At 43.8% G+C, this 23745-nt stretch overlaps 1 protein-coding gene across 2 annotated transcripts in view; it reads right to left on the reverse strand.

Moving 5' to 3' along the window:
- Positions 1–23745, reverse strand: part of ENPP3 (ectonucleotide pyrophosphatase/phosphodiesterase 3) — a 103929-nt gene that overhangs the window by 1709 nt on the left and 78475 nt on the right. For both annotated transcript variants that reach the window (XM_074990557.1, XM_074990559.1), the window contains 8 exons: positions 23136–23223; positions 21358–21530; positions 21227–21278; positions 20163–20317; positions 6274–6412; positions 5245–5322; positions 3569–3701; positions 631–787 (listed from right to left, as the gene is read on the reverse strand). In XM_074990557.1, the coding sequence (XP_074846658.1) occupies positions 631–787; positions 3569–3701; positions 5245–5322; positions 6274–6412; positions 20163–20317; positions 21227–21278; positions 21358–21530; positions 23136–23223 (975 nt within the window). The remainder of the gene's footprint in view (positions 1–630; positions 788–3568; positions 3702–5244; positions 5323–6273; positions 6413–20162; positions 20318–21226; positions 21279–21357; positions 21531–23135; positions 23224–23745) is intronic.

Here is a 23745-nt window from a genome sequence, read left to right on the forward strand (position 1 = left end):
GACTCCAAATCACATGATGTTATGCTAATGAGGCATGGGGAATTTGCATCCATGCCTCATTAACATCTTTCACTCCATGTATTAGCATGCCACTTCTGAAGGAAGTGGCCTGTGTAGAAATGGCCTAAGAGTATCACTAAACATCAAGGTCAATGGCTATTAATTTCAACCTCAGAAGAGTCATTCCCATCAAAGTAATCCAGCATGATCTTAGTTAGCTGGATGACCACTTATCATGGGTGTGACCAAGTTTCCTGTGGTCCCATAGAGTTTGGTTACAGCCACCAGTTCTGGTTCTCAGTGTTGTGCTGTTACTCAGCTCTAATTTACTCTTAAATGTCTTCTAAGAGCTTAACATGCAGTGGGAGTGTTTGCAGTGCTGCTGGACAATATTGACTTCCTGTGGTTTGGGAAATTATCTTGTTTGGCACCAGTCAGATCCCAAGTGTGATGGATGAGAGAGGTTCAATCTGTAGTTCTAGCCTTCACCCTTAACTGTTTTTTATTTTTTAAATCTAAAATGACTGGGTTAAATACACAGGAATCTAAAAATTTCCCCCAGAAGCAGTTCTGTAGCACTCATATCTCACACACATTCAGTGAGCAGAGACGTGCAAAACCAATACTCACAGCACAGCTTTCACTGTTGTCAGGTCGATGAGGAATGATAAAAGATAAAACATCCAAGGAGCCCCAACAGTTCAATGGTGTATAGGACTGGTTCTTACAGCTGGTCAGCACCACAAAATAGTGGGTTGGAACAGGGATTTGTGTGTTGTTTAGGTGCCTACAAGAGAACATTAATTAAGGATAAGTTTAATCAAGGACATAAAAGATATTATATTGTACAAGCACTGACATCAATAGGATTGCATCAGTGTACAACTGACCTTGAAAGTAGGCCCTGTGTACATGTACACACACACACACACACACACACACACACATCCCTTGCTCAGGTAGTGCTTTATACAACACACAGCAGACTGTCACTTTATGCAAGAGTTCTGTTCCCACGAACTCTCATATAATCCAAATTCATATAAGTCAGGGAGCAGCTTTTTCCCCAGCAGAATGCACGTTCTACTGCCAGGGAAGCAGCAGAAGCACCTGAACTCCTTTTTGAACAGTAAGTCGTGGGGCTGTGGGGGGAAGTTAGGGAGCGTTAAGCCTGGCATTAAGGTTATGGCTGCAGCAAGGAGGTTGAACTGGAGCCATGCACAGGGGAGCTGAACTGGGGCCGGGGGTGGGGCTGAACTGGGGTAGGGCAATTGAACTAGATGCCAGCACAGAGGGTTTGAACTGGGGCTGGGAGTGCACATGGCTACAGATTTTCCAGGGCTTGGTTGCCACCGGGAGGAGCTGCCCCCCTGGTGGGGGGTGAGCCAGAACTGTGTGATGAGTGGGTGGGTGAGTGGGTCAGGGAGGGGGTGAGTGGGTGGTGAGTGGGTCAGGGAGGGGGGCTAAGCTGGGGATGTGTGAGGGCAGGGGGGTTGAGCCGGGGCCAGGGGGTGCGGGATTTTGAGTTGCGTTTAACTTGAGTTAATGTGAGTTAGGCACAACTTGAAATCGTGTATTTTGAGGGTTTACTGTACTCAAACTATATACAGTATATGTATCACAGTCACAGTAGACGCTGTAAATGAAGTCCTCAATTGAAACTATAAAGGGCGTGATCCATAGTCTATGTGTATATATATATATATATATATATATATATATATATATATTAGTTTGACTAAATAGTTGTATAAAGCACTACCTGAGCAAGGCAAGTTGCTTTAAGAGCATTTTTAAGCATGTAATTGTCCCACTGAAATCAAATGGGACTACTCTATGCATAAAGTTCAGCCTGTGCTTTAAGCGTTTTGTTGGATCAGGACTCAAGTGCACTGCACCTTCTAGGATGGAGACTCATATTTGCATTTCATTCTTTTAACAATTTAAAATATAATGAAGTTTAATTTGCAAAAATTTAAATTAATTTGTGTGGCAGGGAGGGCTGACAATGCCTAACATGAAGTGCCAGAAAGAAAATGACGCCTGGTAGCCTGTTGCAAAAAGCTAAATCAGTTTAGGATTCATCAGTTAAAATATTTCAACTTCAGTATGATAGCCATCTCTATGCAGGGGCTAATCTTGTGAGGTGCTGAGTGATTCCTGGATGTGCTGTGCAATCTCCCCTCCCACTAACAACTCAGGCACTCTATACTTACTCTGACTAAATGTGCAGAATAAAATATGTTTGTGAGAAACTGTAGACAGTGTTATGTGATTGATTGGGCATTACAGCATTTTGGTTAGGAGGAATCTCCAGCCTGTCCACCCTTCCGCATCATGGCAAAACTGATTTCACTATTCCCAAGACATCCTCATAGTATTAAGTCTAACTTTAAATACAGCATCTCCCATGACAGCAGCTCCACAAGCTATTAGCTCAGAAGGTTAGAGATTCAGCCTCATGCTTTGAATGTCCCTAAACCTCCAAGTATCTGGAGTTGGGCCTGGATGACAGGGGATTAATCACTCAGAATTACCCTATTCTGTTCATTCTCTCTGAAGCATCTGATGCTGGGCACTGTCAGGGTGTGTCTACATAGCAACGTTATTTTGGAATAATAGCAGCTATTCCGAAAAAGCTTTGCAACCATCTACACAGCAAATCTGCTATTTCAAAATAGCAGATGGCTTATTTTGAATTCTGTAAATCTCATTCTGTGAGGTATAGCGCCTATTCCAAAATATATATTTTTGAATAGGGACTGTACAGACAGGGAATAGGTGCTATTTTGAAAAAAACTATTCTGGAATAGCTTATTCCAAAATAATGCTGCTGTGTGACATAGAATGTTGGTTGCAAGTGCCTATCTTTTATGTGCTTCCAGGAGCTCTGATTCAAAATAGGCTCTATTGAGTGTGGACACATTATTTTGGAAAAAGTTTTGCTTATTTTGGGTCTTTCCCATTGTGTAGACATGTTATTCTGGAATACTTTATTTTGGAGTAACTCCAGAATAAGCTATTCTGGAATAACTCTGTAGTATGTATAAACATATCCTCAGAGACATGATACTGAGCTAGATGGGTGATTGGTCTGACCCAGTATGGCCATTTTGATGTTCCAGTGTTGCAGAGCCTCACCCCGCAAAAATGGACTCCATCTGCATTTCCATGGGAACTAAATCAAGGTCGCCATCTTACATCACATACATCTTACATCACATACATGTGGTTAGTACACTGTTTAACTGATGTGTCTGTGCAGTGTCTGTCTGCCAGTAAGTAAATGATATGACTATTTTCTCTGTACTGCAACTTTACATTCCGAAGAAGTCCGTCACCCTGAAGTGGCAGCTGAGAGTAAGAGCAGATGAAGACACTCCTTGCTCCTCTCATGGATACTTTACTTTTGGTCTTTTTTCTCTTAACTTATGACAAAAGTCATTTGGCCTGAAAGAATATGACTGGAATGGAATGGAATACGTTTGGAATATGGAAACCACAACAGCAAACAAACTCTGACTCATTTCACATATGACCTTCCTCTCAGTTAACTTTTTGTACTTACTGTTTAATTTCATGAAGAGCATCAAAATGGCCATCATAATTGTAATCAAACACTGGACCACTGATCACATTCAGTCCATTCCTCTCCGCAGCATACTTTAGAAGTAGCACTTCGTGGAAATAGTTCCATATCTCTGTCATTAAAATGATAGTTGAACATATTTAGTATTAGTTCCAAAATGTTCCTACTTCTGTTACATTACTGACTCTGGAAATACTTTTTTCACCTTGCACATTAGTCAAAGAATAAAGATGTAGGGCATTTTTCCAAGCTGAAACTGCCATAACTTATATCTTGTACATCAATTTTAAAATGTTTCTCTTTCTAAGTGAAGTTAGAGGGAAACTGTGGTACTGATGCAACCAGTGAGCACAACCTCTGCTCACCTATGCAAGAGATGAGGTAAGGCTATGCCAGTGCAAGCTTCTCTAACAGTCCAGTGATAGGCCTCAACCTGAATTTGTAAAGAACGAATTCTTGACCTGAGAGGACCACTCATTTTCAACACCTGTCAGTTCTTGGCCTCTCTGCTGAGACTACTGACAAGCATGCCAGTTGGTGCTAACTGAGATGGTGTTTTTTGGGATGTGCATATTTGTTCACAGGAGTCAAGTGAACATATTTCAAGTATCAGGAGGCCATATAACTTATTTTAAATATTTAATTAAATTACATAAGTATCTTTACAATCAAACTAGAGATAAATGCACAGTTATAGGCAGTCTGACTAAAAAAGGAAAAAAACAAACCTCACTTTTTTGTTTGCCTCTTACTGATACACCTGCAATTTATAGTCTGCAATAACTGGGCAGTGAATTTTATATTTCTTGTAACAGAGTCTTCTGTCTCTAGTTATTTTCCCTTTGGGATTTTGGTCACTTTGCTGTTCTTGGCTACTTTGTTTTATGTCATGAGCAAATGGGATCTGACTGAATTGTGAAAAGCAGTCCAGTTACTTTATTTTCCTTTTGATTACTTGCTATAGAATTTTCAATATTTCTCCTTTGCCTTAGAAAACCAGCATATTAGACAAAATATGCATCTGTAAACAAGTCACAGCTTATGTTTACTAATAACTGAAGCAAGGATAGATGGAAGGGAAAAACAGCGTTTATTATAATTGTGCAACAAGCACATCTGCCTGGTATAAATTTTCCAAATAAAGGCAAAGATACTCTGCCTGGTTGAGATTCTGCCTGGTGGAACAGGGGTACCAGCACAGAGCTGGTTACTAATCCCAACCTGTCTACTTCTTTGCCTACATGGAGTCAAGAGAAGATAAAATAGGAACCAACTACTCATCTGAACACGTACTGGAGATTTTCCCATATCAGGAAAATCCCCAACAATTGTTTTGGTGCCAGTGTCCACTCCTTTTGTAACACCAGAGTGGTTCAAAGTCTAGTAATAAGGAATTCCAGTTAGCAAGAACCATTTTTAAGTAGGATTGTCCAGAGAAAGGAGTAAAGCAAATGAATACAATAGATGTGGTTTAAAATCTTCTATAACGATTTTTAAAAAGTTTTTCAATGTAATTGTACTAGATCTGGATATACTGAATATAATCAGTTAAGAATAGAATTTGTAAAATCATTTCATTTTTCTTAATATTCTTCAGTCAATTATCATCCAGTAAACTGCAACAAAATGTTCAGTAGAAGTGTTTGAGAACCTACTTTTGAATTCTCCATACATGGGGACAATATTGCTGGTAAGTAAGGCATCATATTGTTCTGGAGTAGTTGCATTGAAATCTACAAAAAATGAAACATACATGATGTATTGGAAGCTGCTTCTCAATGTGCAGGTTATGCATCACTGCAAATCATTGCAGGTTTCTTTAAAACCTCATACTAATATTTGAACTAAAAATATACAAAAATATGTAATTACATATACAAACATACAGATATGTTATTTGGAGTATGTTGTAGTGATATGAACAGGACTGGCTGCCTGTGATACTGGAAAGCAACAAAAATATCCCTAACACCATAATAAAGTGTCACTCTCCCATATATATTTTCAAGAAAAAGATGATCTGTAAGGAATGGCAGAGAGAAACAATTAGCCACATTTATTCCCCAGGCTTTTGTTTTGTCTCAAGCCTATTTAGCTTTTAGCCACCTATACATTTTCAAAATAGAGGCATTTACTAGATACATTTTTATTACAATGAACTATTTTAGACTATATTTTTTTTCCACGGCGATGTACCTTCCCCTTCCAAGACAAGACAACAACACAGATGTACCAAACTGTGTGGTAACTTTGTAACAGGGAAAAAGGGCTATGGGCAGATTAAATTAGCCCCACCACTACATCAAAACTAGCATAAAGAAAATCAAAACATGGCAAGACACCACATGGGCCAGATTCTTGACTCCACTCTGACCTCTTTGTCATTCTGGTAGGTTTTAATCACTCCCAGCATGTCTTCCGTTCTTAAAGTAAACCTAAATCTTCAGAACTGATTATTTGGTTAGGATTAGAATGGATCTTTGGTTGGCTACTGCAAAAAGTATTTCCTTTATAATAGTAATTTTTCTGCTCTTGGTCAATACACAACTACTGGAAACCTTTTTCTGCACAATACACTCATCCCAAGCAGGTTGTTTTGGCATTGTAGATGTGTTTTAAACACAAACCCACATCCAGTTGATTAAGAATTTCTAAACACTAGCTATAAAAAGAATTCTACTGACTGGGAGGATAGAGGAAACCGTGGGTGATGTTCAGATCTAGCTGGTAGTTGGAGCAGTTTTGGCTTTGAGTGGCAGGGATTCTAACATCAGCCCGCAGACAGTCTGGAACAGTGGGAGGAAGTGAAGATGCGTCTGCCTGCTGAAAGGAAAAAAGGGAAAAATAGTGTTACACCCACAGTTGTGGTTAACCTTATACCCTGTATGGTTTATGACATCACAGAATGGTTTTCACTGAATCTTTTCCTATTTTCATAATGAATCAGCTCAGTGCAAGTAATGGAAATTGAAGTTTTCTGTAGGGTGGTTTTCCTTGGTCCTTCTGCGTTTCAGTAATCCAGTCAGGGAAAACCCTTAGTACTGTTTAAAATTGTAACAGCAAGGCTAAAGTAGTATCTTTGCCCCAAAAAGATGACCCTGTTTGGCCCAATCAGCTCTCTAAAAATAAGGTCTTTCATGATTTCACTTCCCATTGCATGGCAGCTAACATGTGAGGATCCAATACTGAATGATTTTTTCTTAGCACCATCTAGATAGTTTAAGAAACACTGGCTTAGCCTATGTTCTGTGGAACACTGGTGTTCCATGAACAACGTGCAGGTGTGCCATGAGCATCTGATGCTTTTTTGATGTCATAAACTGATGGCATATATTTTCTGTTATTAAAACCAGACACAATATTACTTCTTTATAGTTATGATGCCAGATTAATTTTCTTCATTTTGCTTTTGCTCTATATATTGCTGTTTATTTTTTTGGTGGAGGAGAAAATTTTCATAGATGTTCTGCCCAAAAAGTTATTATTTGGCATGCCATGGTCTCAAGAAGTTTAAGAAACATTGGGCTAAGCAATGACATCAGGAACCTTTTTGAACTAGATGCTCAGCAGCTATAAATCAGCACAGCTCCTTCCCCATCAAGGAAGCAATATTAATTCACACCAGCTGAAGAATAGGCACACAACATTTCAACTCTAATTTTGGCATTTACAACTATAAGGATTGCAACCACAACACCAGAATTGTATTAGCTGCACAGCTGTATTTTATTTTTCAGCAGCCGCTCTTTCTTCCATTTCCTTTTTTTCACAGTTTTGTTAAGTAAAATATTTTGTTTGCTGTGACATAATTACTTAAATCCATCTTTAGTAACTGATGAGATTTCTTCTGTTTCATTTTCTCGGTAGCAGCCTAAGCTTTATAAACCATTAGCAGACAGGGAGATGACAGAGTGAATCTTCACTTTTGATCTGTTAAAGGTGAATGGCAGTGGGGAAAATTGTGCTTGTGCCTCTTTTACACTTTGATCGTCCTTTACATTATATTGCTTCAACGTAAGGAGCACCTACAGAGATTTTCACACTTCTAAACAAAGAAATAAAGTCAATTGTCCATCATGAAATATAAGCCAAAATCTTGCATTAAGATCCACTAAATTGAATCTGAAGACAAAGTTCAGATGACAGCAATTCTGCATGTTAGTAGTTCTGTTTGTGGGATCAGAGACACAGTAAGAACATGAATATAAACCCAAACCACAAAAGACCTCTATCTGCAACTTCTCAAAAAACCTGGAGGAAATATGGAATTTGCAGCATGTACAAAAAAGAAAAATCAACAAATCCAATATCTGGTATACTCAAGGGGAAACTGATCCAAAGTCACAAATATCTATGGAGAACTCCCCCATGTCTAAGCAATGCTCTCCTGCACGAAGCAAGGAGCTCCAGCTGAAACTTGTCCAGTAACTGGGGCAGTATATCACAGGGAGAGAAATGATCTCTCAGGAAATCAGGTCCCAAACTAGTTAAGCCTCAGCAGAGTAATATCAATACCTTCCAATTCCATCTGGAAACTCAGACAATGCAGATCCTAGTCTAAAGGTGGAATTGCTTGCTGGATGAAACTCTGTTTAATAACCAGATGGAAACATCTATAACACACAAATGGACAGTACTGTGAAGAAGTACTTCCTTTTAAATATACATATCTCATAAAACTGGAAGGGACCTTCAGCAGTCATCAAGTCCAGTCTCTTGCCTTTTTGATAGGACCAAGCACCACCCCTCAAATTCTTTTAATCCATTTGCCCCAGGCCCCTAAATAGCCTCCTCAGGGATGGAGCTCACAACCCTAGCTTCAGCATGCTGAGGCTCAAACCACTGAGCTATCCCTTTTAACCTACTGCCTATTAACTACATTTGGTGACTCCTAATTTGTGTGTTATAAAGATTAAACAACACTTGCTTATGCACTCTCTGTACGCCAGTCATGATTTTATAGCCTTCTATTATATTCCCCCTTAAACACCTCTTTTTCCATACTTAAAAGCCCCAGTCTTATTAATCTCTCCTCATATGAAAGCTATTCTATATCTCTAATAATTTGTTGCCCTTTTAAATACTTTCTCATTTCTAGTGTATCTTTTTAGAATCATAGAACATTGGAACTAGAAGGGATCTCGAGAGGTCATCAAGTCCAGTTCCTTGCCCTCTTGGGCAGGACCAAGAACCATCTAGACCATACCTAATAGGTATTTATTTAACCTGCTCTTAAAAAATCTCCAGTGATAGAGATTCCACAACCTCCCTAGGTAATTTATTTCCAGTGTTTAACCACCCTGACAGTTAGGAGGTTTTTCCTAATGTCTAATCTAAATCTGCCTTACTGCAGTTTGAGCCCATTGTACTTGTCCTATCCTCAGAAGCCAAGGAGAACAATTTTTCTCCCTCCTCCTTGTAACCCTCTTTAATGTACTTGAAAACCACTATCATTTTCCATCTAAGTCTTCTCTTTTCTAAGCTAAAGAAGTCCAGTTCTTTCAGTCTTCTTTTTGAAATGGGGCAATCAAATCTGCGTGCAATATTCAAGATGTTGGTATACCATAGATTTATATAGAAGCAATATTAGCTTCTGTCTTATTATATATCTCTTTCCTAATGATCCCCTACATCCTGTTATCTTTTCTGACTGCCACTGCGCATTGTGGATAGTTCTCAGAGAACATCCACTCAATGACTCCAAGACCTCTCGAGTGCTAACAGTTCATTTAGACCTCAACATTTTTTGTGCCTGGTTGGCATTATATTTTCCAATGGTCATTTGTTTGCATTTATCAACACTGATCAATCTCATTAATATAAATTGATTAATATCAACATTATCAATAACAGCAACGAAGGGTCCTGTGGCACCTTATAGACTAACAGAAAAGTTTTGAGCATGAGCTTTCGTGAGCACAGACTCACTTCTTCAGATGCATCTGAAGAAGTGAGTCTGTGCTCACGAAAGCACATGCTCAAAACTTTTCTGTCAGTCTATAAGGTGCCACAGGACCCTTTGTTGCTGTTACAGATCCAGACTAACACAGCTAGCCCCCTGATACTTGACAACATTATCAATAGTGGCAGTTTCTGAACGGTCTCTTAACTGTAGCCCCATTTGGAGCTTATTCCAGGAATCTAATCACAAGGTGGCAAATCTATGAATAAATGTGGCAAGGACCATCTTGTAGGGAAAGTGGCACATTTTTTTTCTCCCCAAAGCAGATGAGAATGTAACCAAAACTACGGCTGTTCCCTACGTATCCAGCAACAGTCCAGGTACTAATACAGCACCTAAGTCTGGGCTACAAATGGCACTCAGACTCCCCCCATCAGAGAAACAAGTATAAATCCTACTAGCTACATCTACACTTGCATTCCTCTTTGGAAAAAGAGGTGTGCAAATGAGGTAAATCAAAAATGCAACTGAGGTACTGATTTACATATCTGGGGCTTCATTTGTATAATCTCTTTTCAGAAGATATTCTTTTGAAAGGAAAAAAAAAAGCAGTGTAGACAGGGGTCTTTCAAAAATAAGCCCCATCTTTGATTTTTGTTTCAGGAAGAAGAGCTCTTTCGAAGATGGGGTTTATTTTTGAAAGAGATGCATCTATGCTGCTTTTTTTCTTTTGAAAGAAGCTCTTCTGAAAACAGAGTATGCAAATGAAGCATGAGGTATGTAAATCAGAGCCTCATTTGGATTTTCAATTTCCTTCATTTGCATTCCTCTTTCGAAAGAGGAATGCAAGTGTAGACATAGCCACCAACTCTTTTGGCACTTTGTACCAAGACACCAGTATTATTTCACTTCACTCCAGACACACACTAAGCCTTCCCATCAAGCCTTAAGGCGAGCAAGAAGGGTAACACTATAGATCCCTATACTACCTTGCAGGAGAGAGCTCTCCAGTTGGATAAATAAGTAACCACAAAAAACCTCTTTTCTCTGTGAGAGATGGGAGAGTAACAATTCCACTCTTGCTAGGCTCCACAAACCAATGAACAAAACCTCATGATCAGTGATATCAAAGGCTATTGACAAATAAACTGTCTAAAATAGTCATCAGTGACACTTCATCCTCACCCGTTGCTATAAAGAGATTCTCATCGAGTCCAACGAATGCCGTGTCCATCCCAGGCCCAAATAACTTTGGCCAAAGAAATCACAAAACTTCAGAAACTACAGGAGTTGCTCAGTCAGAACCTACTCAGTGGCTACCCTGTTTCCCAAAAATTCAATATTTACTACTGGTGAATAGTTCAGCAGAATGTACGCATCAAGAAGTGGTTCTGTAGGCCAGGAGTGTGCAAAGTGAAGGGCAGACCCCCTCAGGAGGGGCATAAAATTTCATAAGGGGGGTGCACAGCATGATCAGCTGTTGGGTCTCAAGCTCATCCACCTCATTACAAATGTTGAAATATACTATTGTTATGTATGTGTATTCACACTTATATACCCATTAATAAAATGTGTACATTCTACATATTGCTGCAGGGTGCCGCCTTGACCAGCTCAGGTCCCATGCCCCTGGATGGAGGGCTTAAGCTGCACCCATCTCTGTTGCTCTGGCCAATTGGTCAGCCTCTTTCCCTCCCCTAGTCACAGCAAGGGTTGTCAGGCTTGCTGAGGGAAAGGGGCCCAGGTGCTCTTCCCTCCCTACCTGTCTTTATAATCAGTCCCTGGACTCCTCATTTATTTTGTCATCTCCTTCTCAATTGCTCTTCCAGCTCCCCTCCATCCCTGCTTGGCTGGGCTGCTTTTAAACCTCTGGCAGTCAGGTCAGGTGGCTCTCCTAGTTGACTGCATATTGTTCTCACCTGTGTTGTGCCCTAGCTGTTTCCCTAAGCTCAGGCTGCTGGCCTGAGGTGCCTTTTCCCCCATCCTAATAGGGTCCGCTGACCTTGTTACTATACTTATTTTCTTACACATACCAAAAGGGAGTATTTTTACATATGAACATAACTGACATTTTTGTCAGTCTGGATTACATTTGATGGGTTGGGAGCGGGCCTGCTAACTGCAGGAACAAAAAGTGGAGCCCGACTTAAAAAGTTTGCTTTCCCCTACCTTAACAAATGAGCTCAAGACAGGCTCTTTGAGAAATCTCCTTCTTCTTCATCAGCTATACTGCAAAACTCTCTATTTCAACAGATTCGACTCAAGGGAAAATTTTAGTCCCTGGAGCTATATCTGTATCCTTCTAATTTAATCCCTCTCAGCTATGGTGACTTGTGAAGAAGAAACCCACTTACAATGACTTTAGAAGTCCACTCCATAGATGAAATTACGCAATCCATTCTCCAGTTCATGTGACCAGAATAAGGGTTTTTTTTAAACAACCCAGTAATGAACGTTTCCTCATGCATAATTTATTTTCATTATGACAGGCTAACTATAGTATGCAGCAGCTGCTGTGGTCTGTCATGCCAATTTTCAGCCACTTCCAGGAGGGTTTGGTTTTTTTTCAGTAATACCAGCAGAAAAAAATACTTATACCACAAAAAACAAAAATTCAATAAACTCAGTTCCCTGAGGCCTTTTTTTTTTCCCTCATAAAATACTAAACAAGTCTCATTTCTGCTTTCATCACACTGCGGTACAGATTAGGCTACTGAATGATAACAGTCGAAAGCTAAAAGAATTTACAATGTTTTTATACTAAACAAAAAATCCTTGCATGTAATTTTCTTTAGCCACAAACATACTCTAGAATCACGCCTAGAGGGACTACAGCAAACTCAGAAAGGCAAATAAAATTATCATGTTCCAGTGTGCAAATTCAACTCACAACCAACCAAATATTATAAAGGCTGAATTAGCTTTGAATTCTACATTCTAACAACAGAGTTAGTGTCCCAAACTGTTACATGTTGACTAATGAGTGGTAGAAAAAGGAGCGTATTCATCTCTAAATACCCTTAGTTGGGAGAGGTGGATGGCTTGATCCAACCAATTCCTTCCTCTCCAGGAGATGACTACATTACCTCAGACATGCATTTCAAGCACTAGTAGCTTAAATCTTATATTTTCCTCTGATTCAGAGTCATAGGTAACAGAAAACCCCGTTTCTGTTACTGGTATACTGTGTGTAGCTATGACTGTATACATGTTAGTGACTGCATATTGATATCCAGTCAGAAGGAACTGTTCATTCATACCACTGCTAATCATGCACAAAGGAAATTATGCACAAGGACTTTCTGAGCCAGATTTTGGGCCCTACACTGGCCCCTTTGCACTGACCCTCATTAACCAGCCATTTGAGGAAATCTCCAGGAGACAGAATCAGCAAAACCTCTGTCTGCTTCCTTTTGTTGTTCTGCTTGAATGTTTGTATTTGTCCAGCAGTTAGAAACACACCAACCCAGAGGCACTGCTAATTGCTGAGCACAGTTTCTCTGGCTCAGAAGTAACTAAGTTTGTATTTCTTATTTAGGGGAACACCATCTCCATGGACCTTGGCATTTCCATAGTATTCTGTCCAAAGCACACAAGCAAAGACTGCTACTGCAGCCACCTAGCACTGATCTACTGGTAGAAGCAATTAGGCTTTTGTCCTGCTTTCTCATCTTAAAATCTCCTATTTCTTCTGAATAGTTATATTTAATTAACCCCAAACACAACTGCAATTAATCATGTAGGCTTAGAAAATGTAATCCGATCCTTACATTTGTAATTTTCTCCATGTTACATCATTAGAAAGGGAACTTTTTACAATACTATTTCATAACTTTCTCAAAGAAAGTATAATCTGTACTACTGAATTTTGGTTTATAGTCCAGTCCAGACGCTTCAGTGCCTTTTTCATTCTAGGAGCAGTCTGAACCTCTAAGTGAAACACCCACAGCTGCATTATCTGTGAATTAAGGCAGCTCAAACATTTTCTATTAAAACTGTTTTCACAACAGAAAAATGGGGGTTTCAATAAAACATTTTTAATGTGCTTTATTTGAAAATGTTTATGTGTTTCTCAGGAAAGAACTTTCTCCAAAATTGGCACTTGTATAAGGAGAAGACACATGCAAATATCATGTTACTTAAAGAAAGCAGACTTCCCTTTAGCTGGAAAAAATATTTTAAAATTACTTCCCTTGGGGAGTAAAAGCAGGTTAAAGTATCATGAAAAAGTGTGCAAACTCACAATTAGTTTTGACAGCCTTGGAAATCACAGAATCATAGGGTTGGAAGAGACCTCAGGAAATCATCAAGTTCAACACTATGCTGAAAGCAGGACCAATCCCATCTAAATCTTCCCAGCCAGAGCTTTGTCAAGTTGGGACTTAAAGACTTCTAGGGAAGGAGACTCTATAACCTCCCTAGATATCCCATTCCAGAGCCCAAATCCAAATCCCCGAACAAGTGGTTCAAGAGAGTTATGAAAACCTGAACTCTATGAGGATCATCATCCCCAGTTATAATCATAGCAGTTATCAATCATACCACTTAGGAACTGTAAATACATGGAATGTATTTGTAACAGAGAATGCATTTGTATAAACTATCCAGTAGATTTGGATATTTTTGGAAAGCTTTCTTGCCAGAGAACCCTAACAATAAACTTAAGGAAACTTACGAGGGCCCATTCCTGACAATCATAGTTGGACTCGTCTCTTAGGCCACGTCTACACATGCAAGTTCTCCCAGAAGAACACAGAGCCTCTTCCGGAATCCTTACCCCGATCCCAAATCAGGAACAGCTCCTTCTTCCAGAAGAATCTTCTGGAAGAAAGTGTGTGTGGATGCTCTGTGACCCCTTCTTCTGGAAGGGCAGTCCTACATCTTGGTGGCGAGCTGGAGCATGGAGACGCCTCTACCAGCACCAGCGGGGTTCCATGGTCTTTCCCTCTGGTTGTTTTTAAAGCTGTAAGGACCCAAAAACCCTATGGCCAGCAGTGGAGTGCATGGAAGCAGCAGACATGTGCACCTCTGCCAGACACACTCCTCAGGCACCCCTGTAGTGAGCACCAAGACAGCAATGGCCAGCAGCCCCCCGTCCCATGCCCCTCAGGGCACCCCCAGTGAACTGGATGAGGGCAGCCAGAACCTTGCCTGGACCACAAAACAGAGGACTCCATCAACAGAAGCAGAGCTCCAGGACCTCCTGGAGCTCTGGAGGGATGAAATGTGCTACGGGACACCACAGGGCTTGGGCGACATGCACCTGCCGTCGTGCATCTCGCCAGTGGCCTGGACGCCCAAGGCCACCCTGCCCGGATCCCTGAGCAGGTCCAGTGCAAAGTGAAAGAACGAAGACGTGGCTACATGAGGGTACGGGATAGCACCCAACTGTCGGGACAGGCCCCTTCAACGTGCCTCTATTACAGGGAGCTGTGGGACCTCCTGGCAGGCAATGATACCTCCCTACCCCACAACACCCTAGACATGGTGGAGCTGGAGCCCCTTGATGCACTGGAGCAAGAGCCAGGTCCAGGCGAGGACCAGCCTGGATCTGCCAGCCAGGCCAGCACCACAGAGCCAGAGGTCCCATCCAGGGACAAGTCTGACAGAGGTGCCCTCAGCCTCCTCCAGCTGGGCCACCTCCAGCTGGACATCCTCCAACCTCTTTGAGGGACTCTCTGGTACATGTGCAGTGTGGCGTATACCCCGGGGAGGCACACATGCAATGGCCCAAACCCAGACATCTACCATGGAGTGTGGCCCGGCCCTGCAGGCATGCCCGCAGGTGACAACCAGCACCCTCCCCTGTGGACATCGCTGCAATCCACACGCATGCACTGGGAGACCTGGGGGGGCCAGGTTGCACCCAGCCCACCTGCCACTTGGGCAGGGACTCCCCCGTGTCTGAATGCACCCCCATCACCAGCTGGCCCATTCCGTAGGTTAGCGGGAGCCCTACTACAGCCAGTAGCATCACCAAGGTGTCACGGAGGCCTGGAATGGCACAGGCCACTGTGCAGAGAACATGGGCCACCACTCTGGGGCATCCCTGTCTCTTGGGTTAAGGGTAGGGGCAGCTGCCTATGGGGTCAAGGCAACCAGGGCCAGGATGGGGGACTGATCCCCCCCCCTCTCTCCCCACCCTCCATCTCTTACATCTGTGCCCTCTGAGGGCCGGGAATGCCCCAGGACACCCCAGGGGCCTGCCAGCCCTGTTCAGGCCAGAGGGCCACCGAGTCCTGCAGCCAGGGCTGGACCAACCCCAACTGCTACAGCCCCAGGGACCCATGCCAGATGAGCAGGCCACAGCCTACGCAGTCGCCCTATGCCGCCAGAACACTCTGGCGGAGAAACAGCTGGCATTGGATGAGGCTCACCTGGGATGGTGGCAGGACACATGGGGGAAGGTAGTGAGCATGCACCCTACTGTGCACAGGGCACTTGTGGAGCTACCCACCAGCCTCCCAGCCCCTCCAACTGCCAACCTAGCTGCATCCACCCCCGCAATGCCCCTGAGGACCTTGCCACCCACACACCGGTGGGCCTCTCACCTGCCAGCCTCTGGGAAATTGGGGCCTGGCTTCTGGCCAGGGTAGGCCCCATTGAGGACCCTCCCACATAAGGCAGCTCCCTCCCCCGCTGAGGCTGAAGCTGTGGCCCCACACCCCTACCTCTCTGTGCTCCTGGCTCCTTCCACATCCTGACGGGGACCATGCACTTGGGGCAGGAGGGGTTCAAGGTCCTCCACCTGCTCCCTGAAGTAGTGTCCCCCATCCCTGTTCCCATCCCCCCAACCCATGTTGGAATGCCCATCCCATTTAATTAGCCCACCATATGCATAGTTGTCACCTGCACATCTGTAAATATTTAAACCAGTCTTTTATTTTATTGTTTTTTGTTTGTAGTAAAGTTTAATAGCTTCTAAACCCCTGTGACCCTGATCATTGGAGGGGACAATGAGGGGTGGATACGGGGGGTCTATGGAGGGTGTGCCCAGGTGAGGATCACTCTGCCCCATGGGCAAAAGCCTCCCGGAGGGCTTCCTAGATGCAAACCCCACCACGGTTGACCTGGCGGTCAGGGGTCACAGCCAGCTGCTCGTACTGGGGGTGGCCTGGGGGAAGCTCTCCTCTCTGGCTTTGATGAGGTTGTGGAAGGTGCAGCAGACCCCTGCAACACAGTGGGATTTTCTCCACCCCAACATTGAACCTCATGAGGATGCACCTAAATCTCACTTTCAAGCATCCGAAAGCACACTCGACAGGGTTGTGTGCCCGCGTGAGCTAGCTGTTGAAGAGGTCCTGGGACAGACTGAGGTGGCCAGTGTACAGCCGCATAAGCCAGAGCTTCAGAGGGCATGCTGGGTCACTCACCATGCAGAGCGGCATGTTGACATCTCCGACAGTGTGCTCCAGCTGGGGGATGTAGGTGTCGGCCTCCATCCTGTCGTAGAAGGCAGAGTTCCTGAAGATGCCAACAGTGTACACCCAGCCTGGCCAGCCCACATAAATGTCCATAAACCAGTCTCAATGGTCCACCAACGCCTGGAGCATGGCAGAATGTATCACTTGTGATTCACACAGCAGCTGGCGCTGTGGTCCAGGGCCCTGATGGTGATATGTATGCTGTCAATTACCCCAAAGCAATGGGGGAAGCCAAGGGTGGCAAACCCTGCAATGGCCTCATCCAGGTACCCAACCTACATGAGCCTCTAGAGCAGCACCTGGCTGATGGCTCTGACAACCTGCAGGGGACAGAGAGCAAGCATGCTTATGGGAGTGCATAGGGGTGCCACTGCCTCCTCCCTCTTCCCTCTCCCCAAGCCCACCGTCCCCTCCAGGGTCCCCCTCCTTTCCTGCTGGGCCCTCTGCCCATCCCATGGGGCCATCCTTCTGACAGCAGGCCCGTATATGGGTAGGGTGTTATGGTTCCCCTGGGACTTAGGCCTCCCTGTCCCCTGCCACATCCCTGCCCCCAGCCCCTGAGGGTCCCCCTTGGCTGACAGCCCCCTCCCTGTTCCCTGTGCCAGGCTCAGGTGCAGAGTGTGCCTTACCTCAAGTACAACGGCCCCAACAGTGGACTTGCCCACCCCGAACTGCTGCCCGACAGAGCAGTAGCTGTCTGGGGTGGCCAGCTTCCATATGGTGATGGCCACACACTTCTCCATGGGGAGGGCTGGCTAGATCCAGGTGTCCTGGAGCCACAGGATGGAGATGAGCCAGCTGCAGAGCTCCATGAAGGTGTCCCTCTTCACTCAGAGGTTCTCCAGCCAGCACGCATCATCCCACCTGGGATAAACCACCCAGTCCCAGCAGTCGGAGCTCGTGGGGTGGGTCCATAGGTGCCAGATGGCTGGGCGGGGTGAAGTAGGGGCCATGGTGGGTCAGGACCCCTGGAGATGGGTATCCTGTCCTGGAAGAGGCTGATGACAGCAGCAAGCAGGATGGCCAGCACCCATGTCAAGGTGTTGCTGTGGGTCTGCAGCTGCTGTGAGTCCATGTCTCTCACAAGCGAGAATCAGGACCAGACACAGCCTCGGCTTCACTGTAAACAGCTCAGCAGGCCTCAGCAGCACGTGTGGGGAGGGGCTGCTTTGGAGAGGCCCTTTAAGGCAGTGCATGGCCAGTGCTCCCGGAAGGGCTTTCCAGCCATTGGACCCTGTCCACAGTGTTTCCTGGCCCATTCTTCCGGAAGAGGGTCCGGGGCTGTGTGGACACACTCTTCTGGAAGAAGGGGTAGCTCTTAGAGACTGCATTTTATGTGTGGATGCGATCTTACGGTTGAGATCATCTGGAAGATCATCTTCCTGAAGACCGCTGTAGTGTAGACGCAGACTTAGAGACTGATAGGCCAGTTGGAGTCCGTGTGCATGACTGCTACTGCATGGCCAATTTAAAGCATTCATCTTCTGGTTTTAGTTGCATTTATTTTCTTGTTTATAATTATTTTCCGGCATCGCTCATATTCCATTCACCACCTCTGCCCTATAACTATATAGTGGTTTTCACTCAATATCCAGCAGGCCTACTGGGCAGGTTGTAGCTCAAAAGTCCCTTGTCCTCCAAGGTCCTGGCATGTGGGCCGGGGGGGAAGAGAGGGAAGGGAGTAGGGGGAACCAGGACCTGGCCCAAGTACAGTCATGGTCACCTCTTCCAGGTGCAAGTTAACAGTCTCCTGTGAGTCACTTCCTATGTTCCCACTCTCTCTTCAGCTTGGGGCCAGGGCACCTGCTCAGCATGGAGTTCCCAATCAGCCTCCACAGTTCAATCAATCTGATAAGCATCCTTCAGCTCTCTTCCTAGTGCCCTGTTATTTTTCCTCAGCAGGGAGCAAGAAAGCGGGGGAAAGGTCAGTCCCCTGCCTTTCCAGTTGGGTCTTGGCCCCTTTTTGGGGTCTTTTTGCCTCCAAATGCAGCAACCCAGATACTTCTCCTTCCTTCCTGCCACCCACAGACTGACAGCGAGTGTCCTGTTCAGCAGGTCCTCCATTTGAGTATGCTTCGCAGTTGCTGAAGGGAAGGCCAGGCCCTCTTTGTTCAGTATTGATTCTTCATTCTCTGCGATTAGACACACATGGCTGGCTCATGTCAGCTGACTCAGGCTCAGAGCATGGGCAGTTTAATTACAGTGTAGATATTTGGGCTTGGGATACAGCCAATGTGGCCAACAGACTCACTGGGCCACTGAACAAGATGTGGGGAGAGCACAGCTCCATTCCACAGAAGGGGTGGGGCCTTGGGCAGAAGAGGCAGGGATGTGTCTTACCACCCTGAAGCAGCCCTTAGCAATGTTCAGACCCTGCTGTGCAGGGCTCCAGGAGCAATTTAAAGGGCTTGGCTATTGTTGCTGCAGTAACAGTGGCAACACCTGGGAGCCCTGCCTCCTTTTGAATCTCTGGACCAGTTGACCCCTTTACATTCTCTCTCTCTCTCTGCTCCGTCCCTCCTGGTCCCCAAGTCAGCAGGCCAGGCTGCAGCCTGGACTCTAGGACCCTGTGTGATCCAAAGCTTTGGATGCAGTCTGAGCTCAAATATCTACATTCCAAATGAAGAGCCCCTTAGCTCAAGGCAACTAGCCTGAGCCAGCTGCAGGTTTTTAACTGCAGTGTAGACACACCATCAGCGTCTGTGTTGGGTATGTAAGTGCCATCACAGACTGTAAGGCAGATTTTGCACTTCTCTTTTCCTACCCTGTCTATCCATTTTACACAAACAGGTTTAGCTGAACTAGCTTAATGATTGTGCTTTGGTCTTTAAATTTTAGTGCCCCATCACATGGCTATTTCCATATTTTAAAATAATTTTTAAGACATACAAGAGTTGATTAGAGTTGATTATTTTACATGTTGTTTTCCAAGAAAACCTAGATTTCAACAATTCAGATGTGTTTAAAAAGTATTACAAATAGATTGCTTAAGCCCCCAGCCACTACTAAAACCAAACACTGAAGCGGAATTCTATTGCTTTGGGTCAGTTAATACAATGCCACCTTTCCATTACTAGACTTCTTGTAAACTCACTTGTTTTTTCTCATAAGAAAAAAACATTAAATTTCAGGAAAAAAATCTTCTGGAAGAGTCAAGTAATGCCCCCTGGTTCACACCAATATCCCTAATGAATGATCTACATTTTCAGAACAGTGGGTTATGAATTAAGTATGTTTAATAACTTACAGTTTTATTGACAGTACATGCACTCCACAGTGGCATCCGGATGTTGTAACTGTATCCACTCACATACTGCTGATGGTAAAGAGGGCAATAGGTATTTTGCTTTTGTAGAACTCTAGGTCTCCCATAGGGTAAATTATAGGTTTCCACCTTCTTTACTAGAACGTAAACAATTATTACTGAGTTTTGCCCTTGGGAAAAAATTTTGCACAACAGAAAGGCACATGGCATGAGGAAAAAATATACACCATACAGAAAGATGTTTTAACTGACTAACATGTACAATCTAAGTATAAACATGTTCATTAAGAACCTGCACTTCTGGATCTATGAAATTGTGGAACAGTTATTTTTCAATATATGTATAAAATACATAAGTTAGTCAAGTGAGACAGAGAAAATATCACAAAAATCCATAGCTTGACTCTTCTCTAACTTACTGTAAGTATCCACTGATATAGCACTGTGGACTTCAGCGTGTCAGTGAAGTAAACATTGTACCCTAGCTAACTATGAAGCACTACATAAACCAAGTGCCAAAAACATACACCAAAAGAACCCTGTTAAGCCTCCTCCCCCACCCAGTACTGTGTGAACAGATAAAGGGACAGGGATGGCTGAGAGGCTGGGAACAGTAGTTTTATATCCTGTTTTCCTAAAGTACCTTGGCCCTGATCCAAAGCCCATAAAAGCTAACAGGAGCCTTGCAGCTGACTTTAATGGGATTTGAGTCAGTATCCTAAGGAGAAATGTTGTAGGAGATACTCAGAGAACGTTTTCTACGTAAAAAGAAAGGGAAGGGGGAAATGACTATGAGCTAAACTGGGTCATCCTTACCTACCTTCAAGTTGCACTTTATTTTGCAAAGAGTCCTGCTCAAAGCAATAATATGAAATAAAACACACACACAAACATATACACAGTAACAGAGAGGGAGCCCTGCTAGTCTATATACTATCAAAACAAAAAAGCAGTCAAGTAGCACTTGACTGCTTTGCTGTTTTAAACATATACACATAGGCATAAATTTTAGATACTCCCTGTTTCTTTTGTTTCCAAAAACTTACTTTCTTCTGAGGTGAGATTTAATCTTTGATTTATTGGTTTCCAATTCAAGACCTGTAAAATATAGTATTAAAGGACTGTTAGGAAAAACTCTTGTTTTGATTAAAAACAAAACTCTGGAGCCATTACTTACTTGTGGGGTACATGTGCATCCTAACTCATCCAGAGGAGTTGATGTGGTGAAAGGACACACAGAAGGAGACGATTCTTCTTTTGACCATGATGGATTATAGAACGGTGTCTTCAAAAGATGGTTTAAACTGCCATGAGTTCCATTGTTTGATGCAGGTTTAATATGCAGCAGATCTGATTAAACAATTCACAAAACATTTGAAGAATTTGCAAAAACATCCTGATGTACTACAGAAAAAAATAGTCATGAGTATTATTTGCCTCACAGCTACTCCTTTATGCAGTCCTTCTAAATATGACAGTACAATTTTAATTACTGGAACCACTTGGGCAACCACAAATACGTATGGATAATTGAAATGCTGAATTAACTGGGATTCAACATAAACAAAAATATCTATTTAAGTAAAATCCAGCACTGCAACAGTTAAGAAACTGACTAATTAACCAATTCTTTGTACTTCAGACAGTTGAATTTGCAATTTGTTAAATATGAAGTGTCTAATAGTTTCTACAGTATAACATATATGCTGCACTTTATGTAAAAGCGCATTAAGGCAGTGATTCCCAATGGCGGGGTCCATGAATCCCTGGGGGTCCATGAAGGTACTGCACGGGGTCTGTGAAAAAATAAAAGATAAATAAGAATTGGCTTTCATGGGGGCCAATTAATGGTTTGGGGAGGGGTTGGGGTTCCGCACTAGTGAAAAGTTTGGGAACTACTGCATTAAGCTGTCATTAAGCTGGCCATTTCTGGCTAGTGTTTACACTTTCAAGCGGTGTTGTAGGCATAAGGTCTAATTATCTTAACCATGTTATTTGTGCCATTATTTGAGACCATTATTTATATTATGAGAAGTACTGGAATGCTTCATTTTATGTGATCTGTAAAAAAATGACAGAAAATTACAACCTCAAACTTTGGATTACAGTGGCCTTTCTAAAATTCTGCAACATTCCTGATCCAAGATGACCAGAAGTAGCCCTCTCCTCGCCCTCTCCTCGTGAGCTCATGCATATGTGCAGAACAGATAATTGTTAGGAGCATTTTTTTTTATGCATGAGTCTTTCTCCAGTCCTCCAATTAAGAAAATTTTCCTACCCTGAAGCTAATTCTTGGTCCACTTGACTTCAGTGGGGGAAGGGGGCATTTGGTACAGTGTTATTCACTTTTGAATGCATTCCCTAAAGCTTATGTAATGTTTGCCTTAGCTCAGTGCGCTGCAGCCAGCGTGCCGTGGCACACTGGTGTGCCATGAAGCGGCACTTAGTGTGCTTCAGAGCTGCACACCAGCAGTGCCACCCGCCCCGCTGTGCACACATCCCACCGTTTGGTGGGAGAAATGCATGGTGGCAGTGGCAGCTTGGGGTGGTGGCAGCGGCTCTGGTAAGTCACGGGCATTGAGTTAGAGCTGGGGTGGGAGGGGCTGGCAGTGCCTGGCTCTGGAGGAGGGGTGGGGGATCAGATTAGAGCAGGGGGGCTGGGAGTGCCTGTCTCTGGGGGAAGGCAGTGGGACTGGGTTAGAGTGGGGGCTGTGGGTGTCTGGTTCTCAAGGAGGGGAGGGGGATTGGACTAGAGCAGGGGCTGGGGTGACTGGCTCTGGGGCCAGGGAAGGGGATTGAGTTACACACATTGGATGTGCCATGAAGTTATAACAAGTGCTGTAGTGTGCCACAAGGTGATAAAGGTTGCTGAGCACTGCCTTAGCTCATATCATATTAGCATTTGAAAACCTGCATGTGCATTAAACAGCTGCAGCACTGATTGTCTACACTTACCACACATTAGATTATAAAGTTCTATGTTTTCAAAAGGTTCCACTTCGGTTTTCTCTTTAAAGCTTGGGCCATATGCTATGAAGAGAGCCTGGATTGGAATAATAAAAGCTGTTATCTAAAATAATGCAACTAGAAAACAACAGGAGTTAGACTGTAAGAGAACTTAGAAAATTGGTGCATGTTTTGCACTCGGTCACAATAGTTAAAATCAGTGGGTTTATTCTGATGTAAGAAAGCAGAGTTTAGTCTTGCAGAAAAAGGCCTCAGGCACCTAACTACAAAGTTAAGTTACCAGCTGTGGGTAACACACAGGTAGGATCCTCCCTACAGAAGCCTCCTAACAGAGGGGGGCCACCAGAGCCTGAACTGTGATCTCACCCCTCACGCCAATCCTTCTCCCTCAGCTCCTGCCCTCAAACCACCCTTTCTCTCAGGCCCTGCTCCTGAACCACCTCTTCCCTCCAGTATCTTGCCACCTCATGCTCATTTTTATCCTTACAGCTGATAAAAGGGGTGGGGGTCATTATAGCTCCCCCTGCTCCAGTGACTCCATCTACATTCTATACTCAGGTACATATCTCTGTGAGAGGGACAGGACTGAGTACACATC

Source organism: Carettochelys insculpta, chromosome 3 (genome assembly GCF_033958435.1).
Source record: "Carettochelys insculpta isolate YL-2023 chromosome 3, ASM3395843v1, whole genome shotgun sequence".
In the NCBI taxonomy this organism is placed as follows: Eukaryota; Metazoa; Chordata; order Testudines; family Carettochelyidae; genus Carettochelys; species Carettochelys insculpta.